Source organism: Rattus rattus, chromosome 13, assembly GCF_011064425.1.
Source record: "Rattus rattus isolate New Zealand chromosome 13, Rrattus_CSIRO_v1, whole genome shotgun sequence".
In the NCBI taxonomy this organism is placed as follows: domain Eukaryota; kingdom Metazoa; phylum Chordata; class Mammalia; order Rodentia; family Muridae; genus Rattus; species Rattus rattus.
The window spans coordinates 13,047,426-13,064,712 of record NC_046166.1 but is presented as its reverse complement, the minus strand read 5'-3'; the positions used below and the strand labels follow the sequence as shown (position 1 = coordinate 13,064,712).

General features: G+C 52.8%; 1 protein-coding gene across 1 annotated transcript; it reads right to left on the bottom strand.

Moving 5' to 3' along the window:
• Positions 1–871: 871 nt before the first annotated feature.
• Il12rb1 (interleukin 12 receptor subunit beta 1) lies at positions 872–13,222 on the bottom strand. The gene is made up of 16 exons (XM_032918978.1): positions 13,156–13,222; positions 11,969–12,028; positions 11,038–11,152; positions 10,637–10,836; positions 9,326–9,462; positions 8,629–8,695; positions 8,232–8,357; positions 7,746–7,828; positions 7,183–7,420; positions 6,244–6,411; positions 5,500–5,634; positions 5,021–5,176; positions 4,725–4,859; positions 2,762–2,858; positions 2,418–2,499; positions 872–1,663 (listed from the first exon to the last, which is right to left on the bottom strand). The coding sequence occupies exons 1-16, from the start codon at positions 13,220–13,222 to the stop codon at positions 1,313–1,315; spliced, it is 2,217 nt and encodes a 738-aa protein (XP_032774869.1). The 3' UTR covers positions 872–1,312.
• Positions 13,223–17,287: the final 4,065 nt, after the last annotated feature.

The window sequence follows — 17,287 nt, the reverse complement described above, 5'->3', positions numbered from 1 at the left end:
TATATTCCATGAAAAAAGGAGCTGAACGGAAAGTTTTGTCCATCACACCTGGCTGGATGCAGGTGACTGACTCTCCACCCCCAAGTCTGGTATTTCCTTCTCCCCCGAGTCCAGGCACTCTAGGGGTGTTGGCAAATTCTCCCAAGCGCAGCAGCGTCCTCTGCTTCAGCCTCTCGGGATCCCCGGAGGAACCCCAACATACCCCGGCACTGGAGACCAGGGCTACCATAACCGAACTATCTGTGTAACCACTGTGTGGCTGAACTCGGAGACCACGGCTCCTTCCCCAGCTAGAAGCTTTCAGGGTAAAACAGGTCCTAGGTCTGGGAGGCCTGGCCCTACTAGTTTCGCATACTCTTGTTATTAAAGGGTTCTCAAACCTTGGTGGTTCAAACAGGAAAAGTCCGATTTGAGGCCCCAGTGCAGGGCGGACGGAAGCGACACGCGCCACTGCTGCCTTCTAGTGGCCAAAGTGAGACGTACGTTTAAGGCGCTGGGGCAGGAAAGAGGGGACCCAGGGTGATCATTGTGACCCAGGGCACATGAGAAGTGGGCTGGGGCCATTCAAGGACGCCGGGGCCTCTCGTCTCAACTATCTCTACTATACAGGTCTTATCTCGGAGTTCTGAGTGACTATCCACACTGTCCTCCAGACCGGGTCTCATTTAGCCCAGGCTACCCTTGGATTTGTTGTGCAGTCCAAGCTCATCTTTATGCAGGTGCCTCCTGGGTGCTAGGACAACGACAAATGTGCACCACGACGGCCAGCTTGTTTGTCAGTCTCTGGGAAGACCCATTTATTCAGTGCCCAGTGCTACAACAGGGAAACTGAGTCCAGATGTATAACCTCCCTGTGGATGTCTAAGCCCTGCTGTTTAGGTCACCTAAGTTATTACACTCAAGATTCATCCTGTCTAGTACTCCTGGAGTTGAACTCCAGCCCAGGACACTGGAGGCCAACTGAGCCTTTGACCATGTCCCTTCAGAATGGAAGGGTGCCCCCCAACCCCAAACAGACCAGTGATGGGGTCCAGCCTTGCCCTGAGGATACCAAGCAGGGCTGCATGAAGCACTTTCCCCTTCTTGGTGGTTTCTGTACTCTCCTCACAGACTGTGTGGCTATAGGCACTGGAGGGAGGAAGTTGGTGGGAGGGAAACCTGGGTCTGTGTCCTGCTAATGCTGTGTGACCTCAGGTCAGACATTCATCTTCTCTGGGCCTCAAGAGTCACATCTATAAAATAGGACAGTCATTGTGACCAGCTGTTGCAGGTCAGGGGCTCGTAAGGAGGGAACAGGCTGGGAACGCAGCAGTCAGGCCTCTTGACCCAAAGTGGGCGGTCCTGGCTCCACGGTCTTATGGATCCACCAAAGATCACCAAGTACCGAGGCTCCCTGGGTCACATCTCCCAGGAGCAGCGGGAGTGTCACGTGGGCCAGGTCACCACGGGGACAGTCCTCTCTAGCTAGGTCCAGGCGCCTGGCCTCTGAGAGTCCTTGCACTTGCCCCTCAGTTCCCAAGGGCCACCTTGTGTCCAGGGCGCGCTCAGGGGTGGCCTGGGGCGACTCTGTCTCATCATCTTTGTCCCTGGGCATCTCCACCACCAGCGCGTCTCGTGGGTACAACACCTCGGGGAAGTCCTCAGGGTTGCGCCATTGCCAAGCCTAGAAAGAGGGGGGACAGAGCCAGTGTATGCGAGGGGTCAAGGCTGAGTGAACTGCGTGCGGGGCAGGGCCAGGACTGAGTGAAGGGGCAGGATGGAGGCGGGGCCAGGACTGATTAAGGAAGGTTAGAGTTAGGGATGGAAGGAATGGTAGGACAAAGTAGGGGTGGGCGGGCCAGAAGGGGAAGGGCAGGACGAGGATTGACTGACGGGGCTGGACTAGGACCGAGTAAAGGGACGAGGGCAGGGCTAGGGCTGTGGGGAGGAGCTATGTAATTAGATGACTCCAGGACTGGGGAGGTGCCAGAAAAATTGGAAGAGCGGTGTCATTGGATAGGACTAAGGCTGGGTGGGAGTGGCCAGGATACAGAGTAAACCCCTAAAATACCCCGCCAGTGGCCTGGAGGAGCGCATTCATTCTCAGGAGGCCCTCTTCCAAGTCACAGGCAGAGGTGAGTCACACTGACCCCTTCTCCCCACCAGGAGAGCTACAGCACAGAAACGGATCCGGTGCCTTGCATCCAGCCATGTCGGAAGTCCTCAGCTTTGAGTTGTTTTTTTGTTTTTTGGGTTTTTTTTTTTTTCTACGTTCTTCTTCAGTTGAAGCCACGTTAAGTTCTGATTCTATGTTGACTTCCAGAATTCTCTGGCCTATTGGGTCTTCAGTCGCCCTTCAGTTTGGGCAAGCTGTGGAACATAGCCATTGCCCACAGCACATACCCAACAACAATGGGAAGCCGAGAAGGAACATTTACCTGCTTGTCCTGGCTGCCAGGGAACTCCACAGCAGTGCTGCCACAGGGCGTAGGCAGAGGTGGGCACAAGTGCCAGGCAGCCCTGAGGAACAAAAGGTGGCAGATCACAGAGGGTGTTCCTGAGGCTTCCTGTTCCCGCTGTGTTGTGGAGAGTGTGATGTGAACCAGAGGAGAGTACCACACACTCAACATCAGCAGCAGCTCTGCCCACAGCGCACATCCGGTTCCGGGCCTTCTGTGCCGCGGTTTCCTCGTCTAGACCAGGACAGATCTATACTTTGGGGTCGTGAGTGTTCTCAATACTGTTCTAGCAGGCAAAGCAGGAGGGGTAAGGCGAGAGTCACCTGTTTAAGCCAATGTATCCGAGACTGCCCACGAGGAGGACGCTGGCGAAGCTTCCCAGAGACGCGAAAACGATGGATAGACGGGAAATCTGCACCTCTGGGGACCGGACAATTCAGGTTGAAGGATGTGTGCCCTGATCCTACCCTGAGTGGGGAAGATGCAACTTGACCCACATACAGCAACCCAAGGAGTCAAGAGACAGCAGAGGGGTGGGATGGTTACTCGTCACCGTGGGTCAGAGACAGCTGAGGAGTGCTTCCTAGAGCCGGGGACTTTATAACTGGCCTTTGAAGGATAAGTAGGAGTCTGGAAAATGGGGAGGAGTCAAATATTGCAGGTAGGGAGGTAAGCAAGAGAAGAGAAAATCTGACTAGTGCTTTTTCCAGAGACCTGTGAAAAGCCACAAAGGAAAAGTCGGCCAGTCGGGTGTTGTGGTGCCAGGTCTTACATGATCATGGAAGGGAGGTGGGACACAGTTCCTGCCCCTGAAACAGAGCCCAGAGGGTGTTGGCTTTGCAGGAGTTGCTGGGTTTGAGGTGTGTGTGTGTGTGTGTGTGTGTGTGTGTGTATGTGTGTGTGTAATGTTCCTCCTTTAGGAAATATTCTCCCTGCCAAGGTTAATGACTCCAAAATAATTAGAAGCAGCATGAGTCCATGAAGCCAGATTTTGGCTAATGCTTCAACAAAATAGTAAGTGCTGAGACCTTCAGGACAGCCCTTAAGGCTGTGGGAAAGAACTCTGAAAACATGAGTTCAAGAATATATAATTTCTCAACTATGCAAAGATATAAGGATGCAATATAAATCAGGGCCTTCACAGATTTAAAAGAACAGGAGAAGCTAAACTATGAGCCAGCTTGTCAGAAAGATAGTGAAGAAAGAGATAAAAATATTTAGGGAATGGTAATCTCAGGACAGGATCCCACCCAGCTAAACGTATTCTCTGTGCTTACAAAGGCAGACAGATCTCTGAATTCACTTACAATGCTAAGAAAACGGGAAAAGGGGGGCTAAAGAGATGGCTCCGCAGTTAAGAGCACTGATTGCTCTTCCAGAGGTCCTGAGTTCAATTCCCAACAACCACATGGTTGCTCACAACCATCTGTAATGGGATCCAATGCCCTCTTCAGGTGTGTCTGAAGACAGCTACAGTGAACTCAAATACATAAAATAAATGAATCTTTAAAAAAAAACTTTTTTTATAAAAAGGAAAAAGAAAAAGAAAAGAACATACTTCTGCCCTTTTCAAAGGCTGGAGTCAGGGGATGGTGATTTGTGGAATGATGGGGGTGGGGGGACCAGGGATGGATGAATGGATTGATAGGTAAATAAAAGACTAGGCTTTGGGGTTGGGGATTTAGCTCAGTGGTAGAGCGCTTGCCTAGGAAGCGCAAGGCCCTGGGTTCGGTCCCCAGCTCCAAAAAAAAAAAAAAAAAAAAGACTAGGCTTTGGCACTGGAGAGAGGGGAAAAAGGAAGGGGGACAGAAAGAGAGAGTGGGGGAGGGAGACACAGAGAGACAGAGACACAGAGAGAAAGAGAGTGCCCAACCCAGAGAAGAAACTCAGACAGCTAACATAGCTATTTAGAAATTTTTCTGGCTTTCAGATTTTGATCGGAAAACCCGATTTACTTTTAGAATTTGAATAACAGGATTTCTGACTTGATGGGAAAATCTAAGAATTTTTTCTGACTTTGGTCAGCAAGCCCATGAACTATCCAGAGAGCTTTTAGAATTTTTTTCTAGCAGAGAGCTATCTCAAGCAGAGATCTATGTGGACAGTCAACTTGACCAAAGCCCAGAGATGTCATCTTGTACCCCACAATTGACTTCAAGCTGTTCTCTCACCGCTCCCTTACACCCCTTCCTTAGGACCCCCTTTCCAAGCCAAGGCTGGTACTTGGCACTGTGGGGTCATTAAGGAAAGAAAGAGCAGTCAGCTGTCCTTGATGTCTCCACTCACCAACGCTGAAGCGCTGGGGGCGGCTCCAGGCGCCTGGGAGCATCGCAGTGTCAGCTCGCACCTGAACCTTGTACACCACGCGGCTGCGCAGACTGTTTAGTGTCACTTGGGTCTTCGTGGGTGGCACGAGCAACTCTGCTGGGGAAGGCAGCAGTGAGTTAGGGATCCCTTCATGACCTGTGGTATGAGCCTGACACTCAGAGCAGCCCTGTGGGGTCCACACTCGCTGCGGGGTCACCGTGTCTTGTCTCAGGACACAGTAACAGGGCTCGCACCACCCTTACACCTCTCCGCACCTGACTCCCACGTGCCATCTTCAGCCTCGCAGCGCACGACGTATTGCGTCAGGACCCCTGGGCAGGTGCTCAGCTGTGACGCTGTCCACTCCACGGACACTGAGTCCTCGGTGTGGTTCCTCACCGACACGTGGCGTGGAGTTCCGACCCTTGAGACTGTGCAATGCCCCAGTTAGCAGCAGGGCAGCCAAAGTGAAGGCCCCGCCCGCCGCGACCCCGCCCGCGCAGACCACACCCGCTGCCACGCCTCCGCCACGGTGGCCACGCCTACAATGCCTGCGGGCTCCACCCACAGCCCTAGATCCGCCCAGCGCCCTAACTCCACAGCTTAGGGCTCGACGTATAGCCTTGGCCACACCCACCAACATGGCTCCATCAATAGAAATAGCATCTGGAGAGCGCACATCCCTGGTTCTGCCCACAGCCACCCCAAGGTGACCAATGGGCAGCAAGGCGCACCAAGGGATCGATCCACTCACCGTTACCCCCAAAGTAGTAACTGGACAGGACCGTGGCCCACATCATGGGATTCTTGGGGTTCTTGGAGGCGAAGACAGTGATGCGGTAACATTCCTCCTGGTCCAGGGTAGGCTTGGAGCTCCAGGTGTGCGTCACTAGAAGGGCCAGCACAGCGAGCAGTCACTGATGGACTGTTCTGTAGCTGCTGGCTGGCTGTGCTGCCTTGTGTGGGAATGCCTAGAAAACTCTTACTCGTGCTTCAAAGCCTTTCTACCTTTTCCCCTGGATCCCTCATTCAACTACTTCATCCTTTACAGCATGCAGGGGAGACTGTGTTCAGCTCCACAGCCTTTGCTGGGGTTCTCTGAGAACCCCAAAAGTGTGTCTACCAGGACTCCGGCCCAAACCCAGAGCAGGACACCTTAAAACAAGACACCATAGGCACCACCCTGCTGCCTGGCTTTCTCCAGACCTCATTACTTTGCCAACAGCAACTGTGAACTGCCACCTTCCAAGGTGCGGGAAATGTTTAAAACACCATAATATGTGGGACTCATTAACTGTCACAGTGTGACCTGCCCAGGGCAAGACACGGGAGCCCTGAGAGGCTGCAGATGCAGGCCACAGCATTCCGCTTCTGCCTGTGCCCTATGCTGTGTGACTCTGAGTAAGTGAAGAGAACTCTCTGGGCCTCAGACACCCCGTCTGTACAGGCTGGAGCCCGCCATGTGTTATCACAAAGGACATTTATGTGATAGCGTTACCCATCTTGGCTGGGTCCTCTTCTTCTGGTGCAATCAGAGTACAGTCCGTGTGGTTCCTGTCCTGGCCCCACGGCTGCCACTCAAGGCAGTAGGTGGTGCCTGGAGCCTGGGCTGCCCACTGCATGGATGTCACGTTGCCTTCCACGCTGACATTCAGGGTTCTTGTCTCTAGAAGGAGACTGAGTGTCACATGGGAACAAGGGGTGACCAGCATGTCAGTGATAACCGCACAGACTCAGCTTCCCGCTCTGACATCAACTCAGCATTTATTGAGCATCACCTGGATGTCAGGCTGACAGTGAACACTTTACAGGCACCATCTGGCTACCAAGTGGGACTCTGGCCTTTTGTTTTTTTGTTTTGTTTTCAAGACAGGATTTTTCCGTGTAGCCCTGGCTGTCCTGGAACTCACTCTGTAGAGTGAGCTAGCCTTCTGGTTACAGAGATCCTTCTGGTTCTGCCTCTCGAGTGCTGGGATTAAAGGCATGTCTCACTAGGCCTGGCTGTCTGCCCTAATTTGCACAAAGGAAACCAGAGGCACAGAGAGGGAGAACCACCAGACTGAGTCTGCCCAGCAAAACCTTGAATCAACCAAGCCAGAGTCCATTGCTGTGCCTGTGAGGTGCATGGGCATAAGTTTAATGAGGGGCCAAGAGCTAGGAGGTGACAAGGGTCTTCTGTTGTAGTTTTCAGACAAGGTGTCAATGTGAGGTCTGGAATTTGGAATCCTCCTGTCTCAGCCCCTTGAGTGCCTCCCACCCAGCTGCCATTCGAATGTTTCAAAGTCCTGCATCAGACTTTGTATGTCTAGGAAACTGCATTTTTGACCTTAACTTTATCTCGGTCTTCCGTGAGTGAGGCGTGGACCAGACCTCGAGTATGCTCAGCACAGAGTGGAACCAGCCTTCCCTCGTGCTCCTGTCCCGGAGACCCAGGCACCTGTGAGCTCTTGGGCAGGAAGGGGCCACTTCTGGATGATGCTGCGGCCGAAGCGAGTCTGGGCGAGTACATCCAAGTCGTAGGCGGCACCGGAGAGGTCCAGCGTCTTGCCCAGGGGCACGGTCTTCCAGGTCCGAGCCTGGCACCTGCAGGCCAGCATGCGCACCAGCACCAAGTGCTTCTTCACCTGCGCCCCAGGCCGGTCCCGGCAGCCCTCGGGGACTGCCAGCTGTGGTGACTGCAGAGAGGAGACAGGGATGCAGGACAGCCCTGCACTGCCGGGACACTGTGCTCCCCTGCCCCCATGTGCCCTAGCTCCCCATTAACAACAGAGATAGGGTCTAAACTCCTCATCTCACTTTGTCTACTCCCCTGTGCTGCTGTATGATGGGTGCAAGCCATCGTGCTCAGCCAGTCAACTTTCAAAGTTCACCCCAGGATCTGTGACCCCTGCCTCCCCTGCCTCCCCTGCCTCCCCTGCCTCCCCTGCCTCCCCTGCCTCCCCTGCCTCCCCTGCCTCCTGCACCTCCTGTGCCACCCCCAGCCCTGGCTAGCACAGTCACCTGCCCTTCCATAGTCAGACGCCTCCTTCCATCTTGGTTCAGGGGCTCCACCAGGAACTTAATCTCAGCCTGGGGGAGGAATTCTGTAAGAAGAGCAGAGCTGGTCCCAGATCTAAAGGACTGAGTGGCTGAGACAAATCCCTCCTGGTCTTGAAGCCTGATGTCTAACCCCCCCAGCCTGATGTCCAACCCCAGCCTGCTATCTAATCCCCCAGCCTGATATCTAATCCCCCAACCTGATGTCTAACCCCCTAGCCTAATGTCCTACCTGCAGCCTGATGTCTAATCTCTCAGCCTGATGTCTGAGATTTACTGCCATATCTTTTATTATTTTCTTTTGAGACAGGGTCTGGCTATGGAGATCAGGCTGACCTCAAAAACAGAATCCTCCTGCCTCAGCTTTCTCAGTGCTGGATGATTGGCATGCACTTCCACTGGTGACTTTGTTAACTCTTTCCTAGTACGTGTAACCCAGGCCCCTCTCACCAGGCGGGACACACACAGACATGCTCCAATTACTCCAGGGACCTCCAGGAGCTCCTGAGGAGAGGCGCCGCCGTCTCCGTATCTGGATTTCCTGGGCCATGTTCTCAGAAGGGCAGAGGCAGGACTCTGGGTAGAACATGGATCACCGTGTCAGTGTGCTGGGGCTGCCCAGGTGTAGATCCAGATCGTCCGACCAGCTCCTCGTGAACCCTGACCACCCCTGGGTCCTTTGCCTGCTTCTGCTATTTTGCTGGACTGGAGCTCTGTTCCCTCCCTTGACAGTGACCTTGGCTGGCACACATCGCTCTGCCCCTTGCAGAATAGGAATAAACCAATCCTGACCAACAGGGCAAGGCCACAGTCCCTGCACAGTACAGAGGACTTCATTAATGCTTACCAGAACTGCTACCGTGAATGTCATCAATCACACCTAAGCCAGAGCTAACCTGAGGTCCGCAGTCACCCTAAAACAGAAGGTTGAGTGTGTGGCTGGTTTGCACTTCAGACTCAGAAAGGAGCAGGTGGAATGTTGCTGTTTGCCACCCTCATACCCCACCCCCAACCTGGGTCTCATTGTGCAACTGAGTCCTGAAACCTAAGAGCCTCCTTCCCTCCTCACCATCCCCCACAGCCTCCCTCCTGCAACTCCCAAGGTGGGTGCTGTCAGGTCAGGTTCCTCTGACTCGCTGCCCGTTTATCTGAGAGGAAAATTGAGGCCTGGGTAGGATCATAGAATCAGGGAAAAGCGGCAGACTCCAGTGGCTGGGGAGTGATTGGGTGAGGAAGGGTGAGAACGGATCTAAGAGTAAGAGGTGGCCCTCACACTGGGGGTGGGGTCGTGGAGATGATTGGGCTAGCCCTCACACAGAGTATAGAAGCCCCCAGAGGCTGGACCACAGAGACCCAGCAGAGAAAGACAGCCCAGAGCTTGTCAAAAAAGCAAGTTGCTGACAAGACATCGAGGGAAGGTCACCAACAAATATTAGGACTGTGGATTAAGCCACGGAGCAGAAAGGACAGCTCTGGGGATGAACATTCCAGCGGAGGGTTATTGACGGTGCTATGGTGACCTTTGACCTGTAAAACAGACTCACCAAGGTCCAATTCGTTGTGGGCATCCGGCGCCTCAGTTGTACCTCAGCACCGGCCCCATCCGACACATTCCAGTCCATTCGCAACTCCCCGCGTGATCGTGACACTCTGATGTGTCCCAGAGGAGGGGTGAGCTTGGCTGTTGGGGGCGGGTGGATACACAAGGTCCTGGGAGTCTGCGCAGCCCCACCTATGGGTCGCTGACTAGAAGCACCCCCCACACACACTCCTTGTGCGCATTCTGCACCAAGCGTTGGGGCAGGGGATTTGTATCCGCGGTTTTGTTTGTTTGTTTGTTTCTTCAGACAGGGTCTCTTGGTAAACTCCTGGTCCTCCTACCTCCCAGGAGGGGGGATGGTAGGCACGCACCCCCACATCTGATTTATTCTGTGCCAGGGATGAAACCTGGGGGCTCATTGTGTGCTAGGCTCATGTCTATCTACTGACTCGTGTCCCCAATTCAATGATTTGGAGAAAAAAAAAATAAAGACTGTATTAAGTCGCTGGAGAGATGCTCATGGGTTAGGAGTTAGGAGCATGGGTCAGAGGACCCGGCTTCAGTTCTCATCAACCACATGGCCTCCGTTCCAGGGGATCCAGCGCCCACTTTGGGCCTCCGTGGGCACCAGACATATTTGTAATGGCCAGACACACATAAGCCAAACAAAAATACCCATAAAATAAAAATAAACCTTAGGGGTTGGGGATTTAGCTCAGCGGTAGAGCGCTTGCCTAGCATGCGCAAGGCCCTGGGTTCGGTCCCCAGCTCCGGAAAAAAAAAAAAAAAAAAAAACCTTAAAGAACAAAATGCTGGGGGCGTGGCTCGGGGCAGAGCCCTTGCCCAGAATCCCCCAGTCAGGGGGTTTGGGGCGTGGCTCTGGGCAGAGTGAAGAAAATCCTGGGTCTCATCCTCAGCAGGATCCGTTCTTCTAAAACAACCGTTCTGCTCAGGAGTTTCCCACTGAGAAGTGAACTTTTCTCTGCAGTGGTTAATTTCCTGCCTCAGTGGAAGGGTGGGCACCCGCTTCACTAGCCTGCCCACATCCGTTCCTGAATCTTCCCACAATCCACATCCTCATGCACACTAAGGACAGCACTCTGTCAAGACGCGCTGAGTCATGAAAACACGGCTCCCCAGAGGATCAGGCTGAAGCCAGAAGAAACCTAAGAGCCCAGTGACAGGGGGTTCTGTGTGATAGGTCTGCTTTGTCGCACAGCAATGCCCAACCCCTCACCCTGGACTTGGGATGTTCTCAGGCCAAGGACTGGGGGCAGCTGCGGTGACAGAGGGACAGGTAAAACGGACAACTCACTCCAGTTGTACAGGTACTGCGATATCTCCTGAGACTTCAAGGTCCTGTTCCCAAGCCGAGACTCGACCCAGAAGTTGACCTTGGACAACGTAGAGATACCATCCTGTTCCCAGAACTGCACAGTCCGGGACCGGCCCGAAGAGAAGTAGCAGCAGCATTCTTGGCCAAAGCTGGTGTGGGTAGGGTTTGGATGAGCAAAGCTACAGGGAGGAGAGGATTAGCAATGAGTTCTTGGTCCGTGGGCGGGGGAGGGGGACAGGTAGGGGGCGGGGAAGAATCATGAAGGTCAGTTTGAGAGTAAAGACTAGAAAGAGAGTCAGCCACTCAGATCAGGTAAGACACCCAGATCTTGGCTGTGAGGGATTATGGGGACAAGTGAAGTTGTGGGAATGGGTCCTCACCAGCACCACAGGAAGTGAGCAACATTGTCCTCAGGGCCATCATACTGCCAGGAGCACTCATAGTCTGTCCCGGAAATCCTGTAGCAGCTCAAGTCCCTGGGTCCTAAGGAGGAGCCTATGGGAGATTGTGGTGGTCTGAGAAGTGGGACTCCACGGTGTACCATCCCCCCATCCCTGTGTCCCTATGCCCTTCCCCCCCAAGCATGCCTTCCCTCCACTGCCAGCACCCTTTCTGGACCTTATGGGTACAGGGCCAACTTCCCCTAGGTGTATTTGCCTGGGCCTGGGAGAGCAAGGCCACAGCCCCCTGAGCAGGAAGATTTTTGTTTTCAACACTGGGGACCTTCACCTTCCTACCTGCTCAGGAGGTTACATCCCAGCACCTTGCAGATTTTGTTTTGTTTTTGAGTTTCATGTAGGACAGGCTGATGACCTTAATCACATTAGCTAAGGATGACTATGAACCCCTGATGCCCCCACCCCCACCCATTACTCCTACTCCCACCCCTGAGTCTTCCAAGGCTTGGGATAACAGTGAATTGGGGGCCTGTTTCTTTTTTTCTTTTTTTTTTTTCTTTTTTCTTTTTTTTGGAGCTGGGGACGGAACCCAGGGCCTTGCGCTTGCTAGGCAAGCGCTCTACCCCTGAGCTAAATCCCCAACCCCTGGGGGCCTGTTTCTTGAAGTTCTTTTGTGATATTTGTTAATAAATGTAACTATTCCCCTTAGGGACAGAGTGCAAATATGTAGCTGGTGATTGCCCCAAACACTGGTCTGCTGAAACCCTGAGGCTAGGCTGCAAAGGAGGAGCTCAGGGGACCCATGCTCAGGAGTGCCTGAAAGGGACAGGCAGGGTCCAGTGTGCAGCGGCTGGGAAGGAGGAACACACATGGAGGTGACATGAGGCCGAGCCTGGGAGGGCCTGTGCCAAACCTGAGGCTTCATCTGGGTATGATATCTTCTCAACGCAGCAGCTGTCACCTCGGCTGGAGGCTGAAAGACAAGAGAAAGCGACGGTACAGTGAGTCCTGTGGCCAGGGAGAGCTCAGGAACAAGCGTTAGCTTGCCCAACCCCATTTCTGTCTGGGTCTGTTTGCCATCAACATGGCTGCCCACACCCATCGTCCACCAGTCCGTCCGCTCTCAGCCGTCATCCCTCTCCCTACCCTACATCGTAAGCATCCCCAGGTGGCTTAGTGGGTTCCTCTATGACTGCCAAGAGCACAGGAAGGGCAGTGGAAGAGGTAGAGAAGCAGAGCCAGCACATTCGCCCTAGAAGAACATGCTTCTTGGGGAGGATGCTGGGGGGCGGGGAGGGTAACAGCCCCACGAGTGCATGTGGCTGGCAGTGAGGGCTAGTGACAGTCCCCAGAAGATGGTGATATCCTGTGGGCAGATTCCACTGTGGTGTTCCAGGCACCAGGGTCTCCCCAGAAGCCTATGTGAGAGTGTAGAACACCCCAGTCACAGGGTTAACCTAACTGGGAGCATATCAGGGTGAAATTGGCCTTTTGGATTCTGAGGTGAGGGTTTTCCTTTCTTCCTCTGGTGACCCCAGCCCTGCAGCCTGCCACCATTGGGTTCTCAGATGATAGCCCTCTGTAGGAATCTGGGTCCTTGCCACTCACTGTGAATTTTTTAGCACATGGCATCTCCCAAAGGCCTGCAAGCCTTTGCTGTGTGCCAACCTGAAGCCAACAAGCTACAGATCCCTGGCTTACAGAAGAATATAGAGGCACAGAGAGGCATAGAATTTGCCCAGAGTCACACAGCAACCATGACTGAGGTGGATCCGCGGGGGCCCAGCCCTTCTTAGCCTGGTCCATGCGGTGTCCTGAGAACCCGCCTGTGCATATCCTGTGTGTGGGAGTCTGTAGTAAGCTGTGTGCATGCGATCTTTGATGTCCTAGCCATCCTCTGAGCTTTTCTTGCTTAAGAAAATGGGAGATGGGAAGGGTTCAAATTCCTCTCAGAGGGGAAAATCAAACCTGGAGTTAAGTCAGATCTGTGGCCACGGGGGTCCCATGTAACAAAGAGCAAGACAACCTCAGAGACCACTGGGACCTGGAGCCTGCAGCCTGCCATGGACCCCTCCCGACTCAGGAGATGTGGGGACTCACCGCTTAGCTGGCAAAGCAGGAGGAAGATGATGTGCTTGCCGGTCCCTGGCAGCCCCGACATGTCCATGAGGAGCCTTGAGGCCCCAGGAACTTCTGCACGGCTGAAGGGGCCCTGCCACCTTGTCAGCACTCGGAAACACACTGACACTGAAAGAGAAAGAAAGTGAAGAGAGGGGAAAGAAAAGAAAGAAAAATTCATTGCCTCCCAGGGCCAGTCAAAGTGAAAGCAAAAGCCAGCCGGAAAGTTAGCCCAGAGCTGAGGCCTCTGCACCTCTTATAAACCCACCTGGGTACGTAAGCCTGGAAATTTTTTTTTTTTTTTTTTTTTTTTTTTTTTTCCCGGAGCTGGGGACCGAACCCAGGGCCTTGGGCTTGCTAGGCAAGCGCTCTACCTCTGAGCTAAATCTCCAACCTAAGCCTGGAAATCTTTTGGGGGACGACTTCTTCTTCTTCGTCTTCTTCTTCCTCTCCTCCTCCTCTCCCTCCTCTTCTTCCTCCTCTTCCTCCTCTTCCTCCTTCTCCTCCTCCTCCTTCTCCTCCTCCTCCTTCTTCTTAACAAGGTTTCGCCTCTCTCTCTTTGGGGTTGGGGATTTAGCTCAGTGGTAGAGCGCTTGCCTAGGAAGCGCAAGGCCCTGGGTTCGGTCCCCAGCTCAAAAAAAAAAGAACCAAAAAAAAAAAAAAAAACAAGGTTTCATGTAGCTCAGGATGGACTTTAATTTATGTAGCCAAGGCTGACCATGAACTCCTGCCTCCACCTCCCCAGTGCTGAGATGACAAGTGTGCACCACACCTCTCCTGATTCACCGGGGACTAGGGATGGAGCCCAGGGCTTTCCTCATGCTGAGCAGATGCTCTAGAAACTGAACCCCAGCCTGTAGGTTACATTTTAAAGTCCTTTTTCCAGTACTGGGAGGTTGAGATAGGGGATGGCCATGATTTTGTGAGCAGCCTGTACTATATAGACTCAAGAAGGAAAGAAAGAAAGAAAGAAAGAAAGAAAGAAAGAAAGAAAGAAAGAAAGAGAGAGAGATAGAGAGAGAGAAAAAGAAAGAAAAAGAAAAAAAGAGGGCTGGAGAGATGGCTCAGTGGTTAAGAGCACTGACCGCTCTTCCAGAGGTCCTGAGTTCAATTCCCAGCAACCACACAGTGGCTCACAACCATCTGTATTGAGATCTGATGCCTTCTTCTGGTGTGTCTGAAGATAGCTACAGTGTGCTTCTTTAAATAAATAAATAAATAAATAAATAAATAAATAAATAAATAAATCTTTAAAAAAAGAAAGAAGGAAAGGAAAGAAGGAAAGAAAGAGAGAAAGAGAAAGAAAAAATTTAAGTGGTATGACTGTCCTTTAAAGATGTTATCAGAGCGAGGTGGTGGCACACACCTTTAATCCCAACAGCACTCAGGAGGCAGAGGCAGGCAGATCTCTGAGTTCGAAGCCAGCCTTGCCTACAAAGTGAGTTCCAGAACAGCTGGGGCTACACAGAGAAACCCTGTCTCAAATTAAAAGTTCCAGGGCTCACACAAGGGAAACAGATGGTAGTGTTTTGTGGGGCGGGCATAAGGCGAAACTGAGACCCATATGGATGGGTTCATGGTGCTTTGAGAGTGCACTTGGAGCAGGAGCCAAGTCCCCAGGACAGCTGGCTTGGCCTGGCCCAGGGTCAAGCGTCCTGAGGGCTATGAGATCAGCAGCTCTAGGACAATGAGGCTGTGTCTCTGCCCTGGCACACTCGACCCGTGACCCACACAGACTGACTCCCATGGTGCTCCCAGGGAGGGACTGGGGGCTGGGGGAGGGGCAGAGTCAGGGTGATGGAACAAACATACAGGGAAGGCCTGGGCAATAATGCAAATGCCATCCAAGCACTTACCTGGGAGGCTGAGTCGGGGCAATTGCCATGAGTTCTAGGTTATCTAAAGAAAGGGGGGAGGTCGTGGAAGACTGTAGCATGAGTTTAACGTGCACCCTCCCCGTGGTCTTAAAATGGCCTTGTTCTCAGAAAGGCCACCATGGCCTACCATATCACAGATAAAGAAACAGTCCAGAGGCTCCAGCTGGAGGCAACGAGCTGGCGTCATGCAGCTGCACTGGGGCAAAACCTGCTTCTCTGGGAGCTGTTCCCCGTCCTGCCAATGTTGCCTTCAACAAACACATATATCAGGCTCTGTTTCCCCCAACAAGCTGCATGTGAATGAGGCCTGGCTGGGTGAATGGCAGTCAGGCATCTAGAGTCAGTGCTTGGTGGTGGCAAGCCCACAGCCTCAAGCTTCTTCAAATGCCAGGCTGAGAGACCTGCCTGGCTGGAAGGGAACTAGGGAGCCATGGAGGATGTGTGAGGAGAGGAGATCCCACACACACTGCAGTGCTGGGTCTCCCCTTATTGAGGTCACAGTGTGGGGCACCCACATGTGTCTTCCTCCCCTCCCATTGGCCCTTCTGAAGGCTCATTGTAGCTAAGTGCCCAGGGTGCCCCACTTTCAGGAACATTACACACATGGGGGCAGGAAGCAGGAAGAAATAGGTCACAAGGGCCCCGGAAACCATAGCAGAAGAAACCACTGAATGTCCTTACAGCCTCGGCTTCTGCTGCCTGCACGTGCCAGTGAAGGGAGTGACTTTTTTTTTCCTGTGCTCAAGAAACCCTGAAGTCCTGAAGGAGCATTCAGAGAGGGTGTTGAAGAATGAATAGGAATTTGCAAGGAACAAACTTTGTTCATTAACAAGTACATGGGCCATGTGGGCGCTGAGTCCCCTTTAAGAGCTGTGGATGCTCTAACTACTGAGCCATCTCTCCAACACCCATCAAAAGGTTTAGAAAATTGCTCCGCTACAGTGTTCAAAGGTGTTTATGTCTTTATTTTTAGGTTGTTGAGACAGGGTCTCACGTACCTCAGGCAGACCTTGAACACCTGATCCTGCTGCCTGGCCATAGCATGAGAATTGCTCATAAGAGGACAGGAGCCCTGGTCCTCGGAGCTGGCAGGACCCAGCTGACTGGCTCTGTTCCCTGGGGAGAGCAAACTACAAGCAGTTTGAGTAGACTTTGCACATTCATTTTCAGTCAGACTCCAGCCTGCTGGTCCCGCAGAATTAGTCACTTTGTTGACATTTGTTTGGCGGGCAGGTGCTTTGGGAAACCAACTGGCACTTCCTTGCCCTTGAAAACACATAGCTACCATATGGCTCTGGGAAGTCCACCTGCAGGTATACATCCAAGAAGACGGAAAACATATGCCAAGAAAGACATTCCTTTCTCTGGAACAGTCATTGCAGCTACCCCAGGGTAGCTACAAAATGAAGTGGCCAGTGGCCACCCGTGGGTAAGCCAGTGGGGGGAATACTACTCAGCCATTAAAAAGGAAGGCTCACCTGGCAACCCATAAGGTGTTTTGAGTTTGAAAAACTGAAAACCAACTATTCCAGAGACCACCTCCCTCACAGAAATAGCTCAGTCAAATCCAAGGAGAAAAGAGCATGTCGGGACTGCCAGGGGTTGGAGCTGGGGCACAGGAGAGCTTGCTGGGGAGGATGGGGCTCTTAGGGTTAGGTGGTAGTGACAATGTACTAAAATCCCTTGTCTTGAGACAAGGTCTCACGGAGCCCAGGCTTGCCTGCAATTCTCTATGTAGCCAAGGATGACCTAAGGAGATCTGCTGCCGCCTCCTCTGGGATGAAGGGTGAGTGCCAGCATGGCCAGCTCCACACACGGGATAGTTGGATTGGAGAGGGGCCTCAGTGGTAAGGGGTGACCTAGTGTGTATGAAGTGCTTTGCCCAGCAATTCAGGGACCATGACTTAGAGCTGCCAAGCCACTGGCCTGGCATGCATGGAGCCCTGCACCAGTTCGAGCCCAGCACCAGGTAAATTCGGTCGTGCAGCACTTGTCACTGCAGCACTTGGGAGGTGGAAGCAGGAAGATCAGAAGTTCAGAGTCATCTGCAGCTGGATCAGGGGGCTACATGAAATATTCCAAAAAATATTCTAAACATTAATGAAAGGTTTTAAAACCTAACTTTTTCTTAAAGATGGAGTCGGGGAATTTCTTCAGTTTTTTATGGAGATGAGCACCGCGACCCTCCTGCTGTGTGACCTCGCTCAGAACCTCTCCGCGGTCCACTAGCAGCCCCG